The sequence below is a fragment of the Anabrus simplex genome, chromosome 1 (genome assembly GCF_040414725.1).
Source record: "Anabrus simplex isolate iqAnaSimp1 chromosome 1, ASM4041472v1, whole genome shotgun sequence".
Classification (NCBI taxonomy): Eukaryota; Metazoa; Arthropoda; class Insecta; order Orthoptera; family Tettigoniidae; genus Anabrus; species Anabrus simplex.
This window is the reverse complement of record NC_090265.1, coordinates 1,772,157,914-1,772,175,887: the sequence shown is the minus strand read 5'-3', so window position 1 is coordinate 1,772,175,887 and position 17,974 is coordinate 1,772,157,914. Positions and strand designations below refer to the sequence as shown.

Sequence of the window (17,974 nt, the reverse complement as noted above, 5' to 3'; positions counted from 1 at the left end):
TCCGATATTTGAATTTCTCCACTTTCTGAATCATTTCTCTCTCAACTGTCGTCCATCCGGGTACTGTTTTGATGTTGGTCATGTATGTGTCTTCGCGAAGGAGATCTGTAGATCTGCCTTACTGGCTTCTTCCTGGAGTTGGGCAATTTGGTTCTGTGCCTCCTCTATTGACTGACAGAACCACAATGTCATCCACAAAGGTTAAATGTCAACTCCAACTCCTTTGTTCTTGCATATCATTCGTATACCACATACTCATTGCATTTTGCGGTGCCACTCTAGTCAATTTGCTAAGATTCCAATAGTTATATTATTCTACTGGGATCCTTCTGCGTTTGTTCTGTGTTCAATATCTTTTACCACCTGTCTTTTTCTGTATCTTACGTTTGAAACCACTTGGATGGGACATCTGCACCCACCGTACTTCCCCGACCTGGCGCCATTTGACTTTCACCTCTTTGCATCACTGGGGCATGCGCTCACAGAGCAGTACATCAGCAATTTCGAGGAAGTTCGAAAATGGCTTGAATGGTTTGCCGCAAGACAAGCAGTTTACCTGGCATGCTATTCATAACTTACCTGAAAGATGGACGAGGTGTGTAGAAGCCAATGGCCAATATTTTGAATAAACAAAAAATGAATTTCCCTTGAAAATTACGTGTTTTTTTTAACCACAAAAACTGGCAAAAACTTATGCATACACCTGGTACATGTACCTCAGCTTTCTGAAATTCAAAATAGAAAAACATTTTAAGAATGCTTTGTGAATCATCCCTTCTTTAATCGTTCTCACAGGCTGAGTAGACCTCGAATCAGCCCTCATATACAGGTAATAATCCCTGACCTGGCCAATAATCTTATTTGGAACTTCCGGGTAAGAGGTAGGCTTGCTACCTCTAGAACGCTGGGCCACAATACAAAGTAGGAAATGATGGCTGTATGTGACCTTTATATCTTGCAAGCACCTTACATGGGAGCAAAAAGAATATCAAGGATATTGATGGAACAGGAATCCAAATATTGATACATAGAATGACTTAAAACTCAGATTCCCCATTTCTTACATCTATTTTCACGACGTTCACTCACAGAAAGAAGAAAAGAGATAATATAAATTAATAACTCTTAATGAACATTTAGACCTACTGTTTTCATCAATGTGTAGTTCCACTTTATTCAGAATAATGGTGAACTGTTGGAGCCATTTTGAGGGATATATGTACCTTCTAAAAGAATGACATAAAGGTCTATCTGATGGCTTGTGCTACAAGACAAGGCCCAAGTGTTGTCAGTAATATGCTTGAATAGGTTGTTTTCTGTCTTTTGAATTTAAAGGAAAAAGTAGGACTGGCCATTAAAGAAACTGAAAGAAGAGAAATCAAGCCTGTTTAGATTTCAAGAGAATATTACAATAATCCTGTATGTGCCAAAAGATATAGTACTGCCTTCCCCTTACACATCATAATCAAGAAATTAACAGGGAAAAAGATATATATATAATTTTTTTTGCTGTGCCGAGGTTACAGATAGTGGAAGCCTTTACCTTCCACTCCTCCAAGGGCATCCATGGCTTGTACGGAGATGGCTTTGCTTTGCTATATTTTTTGCTAGTGGTTAACACCACATTAACTCAGAGTTTCAGCGACGATGGTTATGAGAGGCAGGACTGAGAAAGAAGCAGCCGTGACTATAATTAAGGTACAGCCCCAGTATTTGGTGCAAAAATGGTAAAGCACTCTTGGCGGCTTACAGTTTACAGTTACATGGCTTGCACCACATAGCCAACTAAACAGTTGCTTCGAGTGGAGTCAATTTTATTAACACTATGTAAGCAGTACATACAACTGTGAAACCAGCAAGGCAAAGACTTTTATATTTAAAAGCAAAGCTATATCCATACAAGCTTAGAAGATTCTTGGAGGAGTGGTGGGTAAAGGTTGGCACTATCCATAACCTTGGCACTAATTGGGATAGAATTTCCAGCCACTTTTGCACTCAGAAATTAACCTGGTCTTCATTTTTTATGTAGGCTGAGTAAACTTCAGGGCAATGTGCTGCTCCAGAAGTGGAAATCTCCTTTTGTACCATTTTCAGCTTCTTGACAGCTAACTATATTGTAAAACAAAAACTAAAGGTTTCCACCTTTTCAATACTATTTATTGTAACCTTAATAAAAGTTACATATATTGGACAAAACTAGTTTCAGTCTTACTAGAGAAAATCATCAGTCAGAATCAATAAAAGTTAAGACAAGACATGAATTATAGATAAAATTTATGAAGCAAGCATGTGTCGCTGAAATTCAGTGCAAGACAAGTATAAATTTGGATGTTAAACACTCATCACAATCACATGTCTTGTGTAAGTTCTCAGTTTTCTTCCAATTTGAAGAATACACTTCACAGAAGACCAGGTGAAACACCTGAAATACCAGCATTTGAAGAATCTTCTAGAATTCAGTTCGCCAAGCTCGATAGCTGCAGTCGGTTAAGTGCAGCCAGTATCCAGTATTCGGGAGATAGTGGGTTCGAACCCCACTGTCGGCAGCCCCTGAAGAGGGTTTTCCGTGGTTTCCCATTTTCACACCAGGCAAATGCTGGGGCTGTACCTTAATTAAGGCCACAGCCACTTCCTTCTCACTCCTAGCCCCTTCCTGCCCCATCGCTGTCGTAAGACCTATCTGTGTCGGTGCGATGTAAAGAGAGTTGTAAAAAAAAAAAAAAAAAAAAGTCAGTTCAGCTGAAACAAGTGTGAAGAGAATAATGTTGATGGGAATGTGTTGAGATGTTCACTTGTTTCCAATATGGATCATTGGGAAAGATGAAAGACCAAAAGCAAAGAAATAGAATAGACCTGAGTTGTAGAAGGGAGGTATAGGCTCCGTGCGTAGAGCAATGTGCTGCTTCGGGTGGAAATTACGAGAACTACTTGGAGACATCTTAATCAACAGCTCACCATACAAAGCTGGAATGTGTGTGACGTTTACATGCATTTATTCAATCATTTTACAATGCTGTCTTCAGATGGTTATTTTTAATGTCCCAAAGTTTCGGCAGAATTATGTGCTTGTTGTTGGGCGCATTAATAGATACTGTAATACAGAGATTTCCTTCACGACCTCACGAAATGTATTTGAATATACGATGGATCTTAGCAGTAAATCACAAGAAGTAATTCAGGATTAATACATTTTGCTAACTCTTTACAAAATGTATGTTAACTATTTTTTTTTAAGTTAAGAGTTACAAACAAATTCTTATAGCAATGTTATATTTGCAAAGTAAGCTGGAGTAGGACATCTTTTTTAAAGCACTCACATCATAACAGATACAATGTATTCTATTACCATAGTCTTAAAGATAGCCAGTATAATAATAATAATAATAATAATAATAATAATAATAATAATAATAATAATAATAATAATAATAATATACCGTACCGTACTACGGATCACAACCTCACGAAATGTATTTGAAAAGGTAGTAGACAATTATAATTATGGAAATAGGCCTCCATTACACAATATCAATAGCTCACAGAAATACCGCATTTTACACACGTAAACTCCTGTTCTTGCCCCTGTATTTTCAAGCACACTCCTAATGAAAATGAACTGCATGTACCGTTTTAACCACATACCAAACCTCATGTCAATCTTAAATTTCGGGAAGTATCAGGAATCAAGCCCATGCCCCCGATGAAGGTTACTAGTATCGCTAACCTTTATATTACAGAGGTGCACTTGATCATATTATAAATATAGACACATAATAATTTATTGATAACTATGAGGGATTCTGACTTTTTCTCCTCATGCAAAATTTTCGATAGTGTGCATGCGGTTTCAAAATCTGGAATTTCAAATGGTCCAACATCAGACCTGTGCTTTTTATCAGAAAAAGTTCCTCTAATCTCTTCTCGTTGTTGTATGTCTCTTTCCCCGGTTTTGAGATGCGAGGTCCAGATCATTCACAGGATTGATCAGTACGCGAGGTGACATGTTCCGAGTAAACTGCATAAATAACAACAGAAATATACTTACATTTCCTGGAAACTTTTTTTTTACCAAGGCCTCCCTAGCAGCAATAACCTACGTTAACATGATATCCTATTAGAAACAGGCCACAGATATTTTTCTGAAGACAGCATTGTTGAATGTGTACATGAAAATTAATCTCGTTATCACCACAAATAATACATTACTTAAATTACTATGTTGCCTCTATCGTGAAATGGCAGGGTGTCTTATCACATTTGCAGTTATTCACTCTGTTGCTATTTCCTGAGAACTCTTTTTGTTGTAAATTTAATACCTGACCGCTTTCTGCAAGTTTGGAATAATTTGGCCGATTGTTGTGGCATAATACACTCTGAAATCCCACTGTTATTATTTAATCGGCCATGGCAACACACAGTGAGACGACAGCAGATACGTGCGCGGTGATCGCATTAACATACAATGTTCGCCACTCCCAGCGCAACGGTGTATTTCTCCCACCAGCGCACGAAGCCTATAGTGTAGCTTAAGGTGGGGCTGAGGGATGTGGAATGGTGGGTGATTGCTGGAGAGAATTTGGAGAAAAATAAAGAAGAGGGTTTAAAGTCCTTATTTTTTAAAAACTGAAAATAGGAATTAATAGATCAAATAAAGGGTTTGGTTTTTCTAGCATTTCATTAAGGTTGAAATTGGGATTAAAGAATTGATCCCGGTGGATGGAACAATTTTCAAAGATATTAACCATTTTTTAGATTTTGATCAATATTTGTGAATTTATGGTTTGAGTCCATCATATGTTTTCCCATAGCTGAAAATAGATTATATTTACATATTCTAAGTACCTCTTGTCAAAGTTCTACCTGTTTGGCCGATATAGGTGGACAGTCAGCTACTACATTTAAGCATATAAACACCTGATCTATAGAACTTATTATTATTATTAATTGAGTTTGTGTTGTATATAACTGCTGCATTATTATTGTCTGTTTTAAAAGATATTTTTATATCATGTTTTTTGAAAATGTTAGAAATCTGGTGTATCTGTGAATTATTAAAAGTGAAAGTGGAAAATAAGGTTTTGTTAGTTTCTTCTTCTTTGGCGAGGGTAGTGGAAAGTCTATGTCTGACTTTTATTATTCCTTCAATGAAATGTTTATTATATCTGCTGGCCTTGGCTATGTTTCTGTTGGTGTTTAATTCATGTTTAAGATTTTTTTTTTTTTTTTTACATTGGGATATTGAATGCACAATGAACCATGCTGTAGTATGAAGCACATTTGTGGACTTGTGGATGTAAAGAGTCTTGATGTAACTTTTTTTAAGGTTACAATAAATAGTATTGAACAGGTGGAAACTTAGCTTTAATTTTACGTTACAGTATATTGCTCTTCAATACAGAATAATATGAAATTTATTACCAATAATAAGATTCTTGACGAGGAATGGAACCCAGGTCCTTCTGGGTTAACCAAGCACGCCTTTGTTTCCCCAGCTAGGCAGCCCCTGGCTGCTATTACTATTTTTTGTTATAAGAAATAGTGTGGTATTAACATCATGCACAATTCTTCAAAGTAAATCTTGATGACATGAAGAGGTGTGGGTTCATAAAGGTGTTAAGAAAAATGACTATGAAATCTTCTCAGGCAGAGAAAGCACAGTAAGGCTATCTGAAGACTATTTTATGGCATTTTATACTTTTATCATTATGCAATTTTAATGTACTTGTAAAATGTAATATTTCAACCATTATTGTAAAAATCAATAGTCTCACTGCGATATATGTACACTTGGACAGTTCACTATCTATGGATCAGTACCACGATATAATTTTATCTAGCATAACATTTCATGCATTTCACCATTTTATATGCACATTATCACATTACAAATATTCACAACAAAATATTGTTCCAGGATATCGACAAATAATAGTGTACCTTATTTAGGCTGATGATGACCCACACAGGGTCGAAATTAGTCCCCTAACAACTCACTGTAATGTACACATAGGCATTACAAATATTGTATTGAGTAGGTGGAATAAAACTTTATTTAAATTACTGTATATGTAATCTTAATTCAATACGGAACCAAAATGAAATTCATAACCTTGGACTATCTAATTTAAGACGCTAGACTTTTGGCTTTCAGAGGAGCAAGTAATCAAACAATTTGCTTTACGCCGCACCAACACAGATAGGTCTTATGGACCAATGGGAAGGAAGTGACCATGGCCTTAAAATAAGGTATAGCGTGGTGTGAAAATAGGAAACCATGGAAAACCATAAAAGTACTTTTGTAAGATCTGCAAATTTCATATACACCTACCCAGAGAGAATCTGGAAAACGGAATGGATGAAGAAGACCTCACAAATATGGAAATACTGTGTAAACTGTTGGAAAATGAGGAATTAATCCTGAATGTCCAGTTTTTAATGTGATATATATTTGTTATTTATTCGGACAATTATTTTTACACAATAATATTACTCAGAAAGGGAATTTCATTTATTGAATTTTTGGAAATACTTGTCACCTTTAACCTTAAATTTTGAAGTAAAATTTGTGTGCAAGTTATTATATTAAAATATAAATATTTATTGAAAGAACAGAGATCGCAAGTGAATCATTAAGAAAAGTTACGAGCATCCATTTTTCTCTTGAATCAATCATAACCAGCTTGAAAGCCAATGCTAATTTTTTCCACTCAACCACTCTCCTGTTAAGTACATTTTCATCAGTGACTGTTTTAATATTTCTATCAGTAACATAATGTATAATGAGAGATTTCATATCAGTCTAAGGAAGAAAATACTGGTACAGCCCAACCTACAGTAAATTATAAAATCATATGAGAATCAGTCAGACAACAACATCAAACAAGAAAATTTTCACCAATAGGTGACTTCTATTGTGCAGCTCGAAACCTCTGGGTGTCACATAAAATCAGCTTGTCAATCTTATGTTAATTTTAAGGACACTTCCTCTAAAGCATTACTTTGTCAATTTTATATATTTTTCATCTAAACAGTGTTATGTGGCTGAAGATGTTGATAATATACGAAACATGTACCACTTTTGACCATTAAAAATTGCCTTAAGCAATCATTGTATCGACGAGGTGGAAAATAAATTAAATACTTAATTGTGAACCTCTGGGTGTCTCGTCAGAAATTGTATTGATAACCTACGGAGAGCCTTTTAGAACAGGGTTAAATTTATATGTATATATAAACATTGAAGACAAATGAAACCCAGCTCTGCAGACCCTAGTTATATTTGTCATGTTTAGCAACCACATCAGTTCATATTCTCTAAAGTACTTCATATTCACACAAATGTTACCAATTCTCATGGCCTTAAAACACCAAGCAAAACAAAAATGAGCCTCAGTGGCTGCAACAACCCTAAAAATATTAGACAGTTTATTACAAATTGTTGCATTTTAGTTAATGTTGAAAATATATACAGTACGTTTCTTTCTTTCTATATATTCCTAAATGGAACATGAATTAGTAACATTCCTCAGTGTCCTGCACTGTCCGACACATGAACAGGAAGGTATTTCTCCAGGGTATGAAACTTGGTTACAATACTTCTTAAGATCATCAATTTCGTATATCTACAATTTCCCAATTAGAATATCATAAAACCTGAAGAATACACATACAACTAAAGCATTTTTACAAACGAGAGATAAATAATTCTATTAAGTATAATATGGCAGCTGTATACTCATAGTCTTGAAAATGTAATGTCTTGAAAATAGTTCTACTTTACAAGGAAAATAATTCTGGTGTGTCACCAAGGATTTTGTCATCACATGAACATAAAATAATGTTGTTTAGCATGTCTCTCTCTCTATATATATAAGGCAATTATTTGTATGCAACACATTTCAAAGAGAGAAAAGCAAGACACATACCTTACATTTCTTTTCAGACATGACCCTTCGTTATCTTATGTGCAGTGAATTCAAAATATTTGATATTAAAAATGAAAATAGCTTCTGTCTATCTTGGAATAATGTGCAGTTAATAGTATGGACCCATGCCAATAGACTTCATATGTACAATTTCTTAGTCCTCGTGAGAACTGCAATTATAAATATTTTAATCTGCATTAGTTTCCTGTAGATACTCATCTCTTGTACTAAACTGAATGGAAGAAACCTTGAAAAATAATTTCAAGGATAAATTTGAACACACAAATCTTCCAAATCAACAGGTATTTACTGCACTTGTTTATTAAACAAGCCGAACAACTTCAGACTGTTTGACCTCAGTTCTTTACACAGTAACACATATGGGACAGAAGTTAGTTTCTGTCTCTATCTACTCAACTCTACCCACTATTCTTATAAGACTGGCGGAAACCACTTCAAGCTATTATAAAACTTCTGACCCTTCAAATTTTTACCAAGTATGGTTATTGGGCTGGTAGAACCCAATTCTGGACCTCCAAACTATTATAAAAATTGTGGTAACATAAGAGATTTAATTTCAATAGTGGTGGTCTACATTCATTGTCATTAAACACAGCATTAGCATGGTAGAAATTTTATACAGATGATGATCGTCATTTGAAGTGGCCTAATATATAGGTCATCAGCCCAAACTTTATATATTAACATTACATCAAAAGATTACTACTATGGTACACAAGAAATGCTACCTGTAATAATCCTAAGGGTAATTTTCTCTTTACACAGGGCATAAATACTACAAGGAAGTGGCACCACATCTCAAAATCCATGGTATTTCTCATGAACTCATATTACTATAAATTTCTGTACTGTTCTAAAATAATGCTAAATTTTGTAACTCTAAATATATCGCAGGAAGTTTCTTGATGAGTTGAAACTACCTTTGTACAATATTTTACCCAATTATATTAACAAACATATGAACCACTCGCTTAGTATAGAAATCCAATTTTATAGTTATATCAAATTTTAAACAAGAAGTGGTTTTTACAATTAATCATGCTCGTATTCGTCCATATTGACTATATAACTTGAGAAAAAAATATAGAGAGATTAACCACCAAATCAATACACAATATAATCTAAAGAGATTATGTATATAATATATATGGACATGTTTTGGCTCTTTGGAGCCATCATCAGCACACAAACAAACAAACAAACAAACAAACAAACACAAGAAAAGAAATCATGAATGTATTAATGACATATGTCTTGTTCTTTTCAAATGTGTTTATTTATGTGCTATTAATCTTTTTTAAGTGTTTGTGTGCTGATGACAGCTCCGAGAGCTGAAACATGTCCACATATGTAAGATAAATAATCTTTTTAGATTATATTGTGTGCTGATTAGGTGGCTAATCTCTCTATATCTTTTTCTCAAGATTTGGTTTGTCAAAATATGTTGTCAGCAACATTACGTGAAAGGCATAAAACTTTACACTAACTATGCTGGTCCCTGGTTCTGTTCCATCCATTCATATCATGCAACTGCATTATAGTGTATGTGTAACCATCTGAGCGAGCCATTAATAACAAGACAACTCTCAGGAAGAACTTTTGTGGTAACCTTCAAAATAGGTAATTTATATAATTCTACAAGTCATAAAAGGTAAAGCCAAGATAGAACAAGAGGTAGACATTGAGAGAGAATCCTTCAGCATCATCTAATGAGACAGGACAAAAGATCGCAATGATTTAACACCTGTAGCTCCTTGGCGCATAGAAGAAAAATGCATTACAACGGGATAGCAGTAAGTATAAGTTGAGAGGCTACCAACGCATATCATATCATGTAAGACTGGTGGACTAAAAAAGAAATACAAGACAAGGGGACTGAAGCAGTGTCTGATTTACAAGTAATACAATTTGTACTAAATAGCAACATGAAGAACAACATAATTAAGAACCATTTTCCTCATTTCAGTTTCCCAAATTTGGACACTGGGAACTTGAAGCACAATACTCTATGTTACTGGCTTTACGTCCCACTCAATGTAAAATAGTAATAATCTATGAATCAAATAGCAAACATGGAAATGTTACTGGCCAAACATAAAAAACTGTTGGGTTCCATCATAATGTTGAAGAAATGATGGATGAAAAGACTGATGGTGCAAAGATGTTGTTAATAAAAATAAAGAGAGACTTATAGCAGATGGTAGCCAGAACATGAACTTGTAACTAATGCACATGCAAGGAAATGCATGAAAACTGATGGTATTTCCTGCAAGAAAAACAGAAAATCAGTCCGTATGTTGTACTAAATAATTGTTGTTCTTATCCTTATGCTAATATTGTTACTAAATAAGACTGCAGTTAATTTGTTGTACAAGCAAAAAATTCTGAATGCCTCGTTATTTCTCAGGAAATTATCAAGTAAGAATTTTTTATTTCATTCTCTACAGTGCACAGTGGTTTAATTTTGGCAATTTTAACATGAATTAGATTTTTTGCTTACACTTTTTTGTTGACAATATATTTCATTATATGATGGGAGAAATTATCTTTATGCAGTATGAAAGTACTGTACAGCTTAGAAAAACAGCCAGGCACTAAAACAAATCTCCACATGTGATCCTTTCATCTGCATTGCATCATGTTCATAAAGCGTTGTTTTTCATCACACTCATACGCAGAGCTTCTTACATGATTATTACAAACTACAAGAATCTTTGTAGTTTGTTATCAAACATCACAGTATATGCACTTGGAGAATGCCAGTAGGTTTAAGTTTGAACTTTACCCAAGAGGTACAATTGCATGGGGGATCATTAACTACTTAAGATGTTGAGCTATACATTTCAGCATCCTAAGCTTTTTGCATCTTATTAGAAGGAAGTACATCCAGTTTGAATTGGGTGGTTTCCAATTACCTTATACAAAACCAAGCAATTTTCACTTAATCTGTTTGCAAATGTTTATGTTTATGAGAAGCTAATCTTGAAATCCATTTCTAAAAAAACCTTGAATTCAGCAAGGAATTTGCAATATTTGATTAGTAATTTAGAACACTTAGGCTTAATTCATTTGAAGTTCTATAGTTATTTATAAAGCTGTTCAAAAAAGTTTAATTGCATCAGTTCTTGTAGGCAAATGATACAATAAATGTATGGAATATTTAATATATCTTGCTTAGACTTTACAAGGTCTAGTCTGTCCATATACCATGAGTAATTCTTTGCATACTGAGTGCATCTCTCCTATAAATTTGTAATGAATGTAATAAAAATGCAGTTTTTTTAAAATAGTCTGTTTGACTCTGTGGAAATCCTTAGAGGACTGGAAAAAAAGAACTGAATCAACTCTCAAAAAATAAAGGTGCATTACATTATGATCAGCATTTCTTTCTTAATTAGGTACCTACTCAAAGATTTAAAGATCACTAAAACCAATAGTATTACCATCTTTCTTTCATTTTTTCCCCTTATCGGCAAACAGTAATTACGAAGGTAAATTGAGTTTAATGGTTCCACCTTTTCAATACAATACTGTTGTACAGGATTATATTACAACTTGTGGTACCGGTTTTGACACATTTTTTAGTGTCATCATCAGCCTATCACATAAACCGAGCAAGAGGACAAAAATATATATATGTACAATATACCTACATTGATACAATTCATGTAACGAAAGTTCACACTGGTTACAACGCCTTAGCAGCGCAATAGTCTTACATCAACATTACATAAGACTATCATTACTTTTAAGTGCGAACTTTCGTTACATGAATTGTATCAATGTATGTATATTGTTGTATGTATATATATATATTTTTTTTGTCCTCTTGCTCGGATTATGTGATAGGCTGATGATGACACTAAAAAATGTGTCGAAACCAGTACCAATATAAACATGTTGTAACATAATCCTCTACAACAGAATCGTATTGTATTGACAAGGTGGAACCTTTAAACTCAATTTACCTTTGTGATTCTCAGTTCAATACAGAACAACTATGAAGTTTTCAACTCTGAAACAGTAATTAGCTTATTCGGTACATTTATAATGCAGTTTATTTAACATGGTAAATAATCCTGCATTTTCTTTCAGAATGTTCCTATATTAACATCATATTTATAACCAGCAAGTTCTATAATCCCTGATTATATCTCTAAATAGAGTCAACTATCATCCTAACAAAATTCTTATATATTCTATAAATCTCCATCACAATCACAGTGAAACTGTGAGATCATTAGAGTCATTTACAAACTAAACTATTAATATTACAGTACAACATTTGTGATGCACAATAATTAAAACAAAATATATCACAGATATTGATGGTCTGAATGAAGAGAAGTAGAAGTAACTACTGTATATAATATCCACTTATCAGCTGCCAGGCTGTCCCCTACACCCTTCCTTTCATGCATAAGAATAAAATATCCTTATGAACTAATAACCTCTCACATCAACTTTACACCCTCTGGACTGGTCTGACATTCTCCTTCTCAGCTGTAGTAACACTGCCTTTCTTCAAATGCGAAGGTGCCTGAAATTTTGAAAGAAAAACACAAGAATAAAGAAATGTACTCATAACTATGTCCTCTTAAAACAATAATTACCATTAACCATTGATAACTCTGCTCCTACACGATATGTCACGTGAAAGGACTTTGAGCTTTCATGCACCTGCCTACATGCTATACTGTACAGTTTTATGAAAGAACATGATTGTGACCATACATGACACTAGCATATTTGTTATCTAGAATCAAATTAGAAAGATTTTCTAGCAATGCAAGAGACATATATCCTTTCTTATATTAACAAACAGCAGTGAATTATCTAAGAGGAATGGCAGACAGAAAGAACGATATACTGTAATGGGTTTGTACACTACCCTCCCCAGAGAGAATAATTTTTACCAAAATATGTCAACCGAGTCTTCTACAACAGTGCTGACTGGTTTCTACAATTTACAATCTGTTCTACGTCACACCGACCAGTCTCCATTATAAATAGGGTGAAAGACTCGCTCATAGCGGGTTTGGGTGTGTACATTTCAGTGAGCTTGGGAGACAAATATAATAGGACATTGTGGCTCAGTAAGGAAAGCAACAGGAAACTATCTCAACTCTTTATATCACAAGAAGTGCATCTCTTCATCGACATGTAGGGTATCTGCGACAACTGTCAGTAACCCAACCATACCTTGGGCTGAGTACTCAACATATACACATTTCATTTCTATCCCGAATTAGGGAAACAAAATCCAAAAATAAGTGTAGTTACAATTCTGTTTGTTACAAAATAATGTGAAAATGAATATAGGTTAGATAAATAAACATGCTGAAAATTATTTGAGAAATTCAGGGTAGAGTAGTAGTCAAAACATTCATCTTAGTCCTATTGTAACATTGTACACAGGAGGTCCAACAGAAATCCATTTCTCTATCATGTGGTAGAGTAAAATGGCATATCAATATTGGCTTGCAGACACCCTACATGATGTCAAATCAAAATGCCTGCATATGGTAACTGAAGGTTTGAGAAATTGTTGGCCTGTGTACTCGCATTAAGTTACTTTCCATTTTATCTGTATAACATGTGTGATTATGATGTCTATACTGATGTAACTATTTTTAATTAATTAATTTTTCTTTTTACAAGTTGCTTTACATCACACCGACATTGATAGGTCTTTATAAGTCACCACCTTATCAATACAAAATTTATTCACATTCAGCTAGTAAATATGGTCAAGACCGGTTTCGACCCCTAGGGGGTCATCTTCAGTTGACATGCATAAAAGATATATTTTACAAAAACATCACATATAATGATTAAAACTTAAATTAAATGGAACTGATCATAAATGTTGGTATGTATGTCTTGGTTCATTCGAGCTATTGTATGTGTCAATCCTAAGTTTCCCAGCATACAGTGTCAAGGTAAGTAGTTAACTAATATACATCATCCATGAAATTACATGCTATTTTTCATGTTATCACTATCTAATTTGGGTTGTACAATGTGGAATGAGATATACATACATGTGTGTAAATTAATAGTAGTAAGTTCAGTAATATACATTAAAAATTGGTTCTTAATTTACATTAATTGATTATTGATCAGTCATATGAAAATGTAGAATTATTGGTCTGGACACTTGTGATTAAAATATTAGTATGCAATACCTTGTTGGCATGTATCTTAAATACTAAAGTATCAGTTTATAAAGCCTATTATTCTTTTTTATGTCTTGGAATAGGGTTAAACTTTTAAAAAAACTATTTGTTGAACATAGGCATTGGATAATCTTGTTAAATTGGACACATAACTAAAACAGTGGTATGTATATACCTTGTTAAAAATACATTGCATTAACATTATTAATATGTGGTGCTATATATACATTGTTTGGGGTAAAATGGGGTTAACGAGGTTTTCACAACAGTATTTGATTAGTTATGATGTTCCGATATAATGGGTCCGTAAAAATATATAACTATATACAAAATTGCGGTTAGATAAGTATTTGTATAATCTGCTTGCAATTTAGGTAATATTTGGTTGTAATGTCTGGCAATATTTTAGGCAGCTACTGTTGTTAGAGCTATTAAGAGTCTTGAATATATTGATGGAGCATGTTCTTCTTTTCGTGTGCCGTAATATGTTGAGTTGGTGACATTTGTAAGAACGCGTTGAATGTTATGCGTCCTGGTAGGGTGCACGTTGATTTTATCGTAGAAGCATATATGTTGTGAAAACAAAGTATCTGGAAGTAGAAATAATGAGTGTGAAAATGGTATGGTATGGAAGTGTAATAGTAAATCGTATGTCGTTTCACTTACGTTAGGTGTTGGAACCGTGCACTTTGTGTAGCTGCCTGTTGAGATCTGATGCGTGTTGCTCTGAGATTGTAGTTGGCGACGGTAGAGGGGAGGTTTGGGGGGCTGGGTGGAGTGTTAGTAACGGGAGTGGGGTTGGAGGGGAGGAGGTCTTGGGGCGGTTGATTTGAACGTATGGATTTTTGTTTATTAATTCTTTTAAGGTAGAAATCTTTTAGTAAGGGAATTACTACATGAAAAAGAATATTGTTTCTGTCTACGCTTTCATTTAAGTTGGAGTTCGGATTGACGTATTTGTCTAAATTTATGTAAAATTCTTCTATTATACTGAGCAAGGGACTTTTTGGATTCATATTGAGGATTTGCATGTCACTATTAATGTCCGTGAAATTGTGTTTTTGATCGTCAATGTGCTGACCCATAGCTGAGAAGTGTCTGTGTTTGACGGCATTTTCATGTTCATTATATCGTATTAAAAAACTCCTATCAGTAAGCCCTACATAGCTGGCTTGGCAGTCGTTGCATTTGAGGCGATAGACTCCTGAGTGGTTGTATTTATTTATGTTATTAACTGATTTGGAATTGTATAGTATGTTGGTGTTATTGCGTGTAGTTTTGTATACTATTTTTAGACCTTGTTTTTTGAAGATATTTGTTATGGGATGTATATGGTTATTGTTGTAAGTAAACAGTGCATATTCTTTTTTTATCTTTGGTGATTCTGGTGAGCTTGGTTTTCGGTTGGTTTTTTACTTTGTTGATGATCCGGTTTATCATTTCTCTTTTATATCCGTTTTGTTTTGCTATTTCATGGATTGTGTTTAATTTTTTATTTAGATTTTCCTTTGAAAGTGGAATGTTATATGCTCTGTGAATCATACTATAGTATGCAGCTCTCTTGTGAGTATGTTAGGTGGTTGTTATGTCTGGTTATGGATATATCCAAGTAGTTTATGGTGTTGTTATATTCAGTGTCCATGGTAAATTTAATATGGGGATCTATTTTATTTAGTTGTTCTAAGATTATGTTTTCATTAGTATGTCTATTGTCCATGATTATGAATGCATCATCGACAAACCTGCACCAATAGATGATATTTCCTATTTTTTTGATTTCTTGGTGTTCTAAATAGTCCATATATATATATATCAGCTATTATGCCTGATATTGGTGATCCCATGGGTAATCCTTTCTGTTGATAGATATAATAATTGAAATAATTGTTATTGATAGCAAATTGTAATAGTTTTATAAATTCATCTATTTCCAATTTGCTTAGCTTACTATGGTTATAAAGATTGGATTCTATGATAGTAATAGTTTTTTGTGTGGGTATATTAGGATACATGTTTGTTATATCATATGTTGCTAGCTTGTAGAAATGTTCTATTCTTATATTCTTAGTAATACTGCAAAATTCTATTGAGTTTTTTATGGTTTTATTTGCTTGAAAGACATAATGTTTTTTGAGGAATTTTTGTATGTATTTGGATAATTTATAGATAGGGCTTGGCCTGTAGTTTATTATGGGTCTCATGGGAATGTTGTCTTTACGGATTTTAGGGTAAGCTTTAGCTGTAGGTATCCCTGGATTCATGGTGATTAATTTTGTAGTTTCCTGTTCGTTCAAGAGAAAATTGATGTTTTTTAGGAGAGTTTTTAAGTTCTTTTGGATACTGTTAGTAGGATCTTTAGTCTTAATTTGAAAAGTTTCATCTTGAAAGCAGGTTTTTGTTTTTGTTATATATTCCTCTTTATCCATAATGACTGTAGTGTTTCCTTTGTCTGCCTTTGTTACTAGTAAGTTATTTTGCTGGATTTTATTTTTGAGTACCTTAATTTGTATTTGGTTTGTGATTTCTTGATTTTGAGGTTTTTGGGTGATTTTATTGATATATTGTGGTAGAGTTTTTTTAATTTCATATCTAATTTCTTTTTGTTTTTCTTGAGGTATTTTGTTTAGAGCATCTTCCGTTTCAGTAATAATAGTCATGTTTTCAAAAATTGAATTGTTTTTCCAGTTATGTTTCGGTCCCTTGCTCAGTATAGTAGTTTCTTTTTCATTGAATACTGTGTTAGTTAGGTTTTTGAGTGGCGGATGGAATATATGTTGGTTGCTTTCAGTAAGAACGGTAGTGTGTTGTCTGTTCTGTGTATGATTGGTTTGGTTTAGTGGTGTCTTAAGTGCGTTGAGTTTCTTATTCAGGGTGTTCTGTTTCTGTATGGCTATATTTTCTATCTTTTCATTAGTTATTTGTTGGAAGTTGTTCCATTATGTGTGTGGTAGTTCATGTGAGGCTTTAAGGTGTGCTTCATACATTTGTATGTTGAGGTGTTGTTTCTTTCTATACATGAATTTAATTTCTTCCTTAAGCCATATTCGGTTTGTCTTGTTTTGTGTATTTTGGGTTTGATGGGTGCTTCTATGTTTATTATTATATTTCCTAAGAAATTTAGGAGTTAGATTGTTTTGTAAACATTGTTTTAAGAAAGTGATGTTTTTGACAATATTTGTGATCTGAATTTTTAGATTTTGGTATCTGTGTGCTATTTTTCTTGCCTGGTTGGCTTTTCTACGGTTGTTTATAAGTTTTATTTCCGTATTGATGGATATTACGTTACGAAAAACAATATAAATATAAGTCACCACCTTATCAATACAAAATTTATTCACATTCAGCTAGTAAATATGGTCAAGACCGGTTTCGACCCCTAGGGGATCATCTTCAGTTGACATGCATAAAAGATATATTTTACAAAAACATCACATATAATTACATATATTACGGCACACGAAAAGAAGAACATGCTCCATCAATATATTCAAGACTCTTAATAGCTCTAACAACAGTAGCTGCCTAAAATATTGCCAGACATTACAACCAAATATTACCTAAATTGCAAGCAGATTATACAAATACTTATCTAACCGCAATTTTGTATATAGTTATATATTTTTACGGACCCATTATATCGGAACATCATAACTAATCAAATACTGTTGTGAAAACCTCGTTAACCCCATTTTACCCCAAACAATGTATACATAGCACCACATATTAATAATGTTAATGCAATGTATTTTTAACAAGGTATATACATACCACTGTTTTAGTTATGTGTCCAATTTAACAAGATTATCCAATGCCTATGCTCAACAAATAGTTTTTTTTAAAGTTTAACCC

General features: G+C 33.7%; 1 protein-coding gene across 1 annotated transcript in view; it reads right to left on the bottom strand.

Annotated features, from left to right (window-relative positions):
- Nucleotides 1-11,813: 11,813 nt before the first annotated feature.
- Nucleotides 11,814-17,974, bottom strand: part of LOC136864567 (uncharacterized) — a 200,255-nt gene continuing 194,094 nt past the window's right edge. The window contains exon 11 of the mRNA XM_067141729.2: nucleotides 11,814-12,486. Within this exon, the coding sequence (XP_066997830.2) occupies nucleotides 12,412-12,486 (75 nt within the window). The 3' untranslated portion in view covers nucleotides 11,814-12,411. The remainder of the gene's footprint in view (nucleotides 12,487-17,974) is intronic.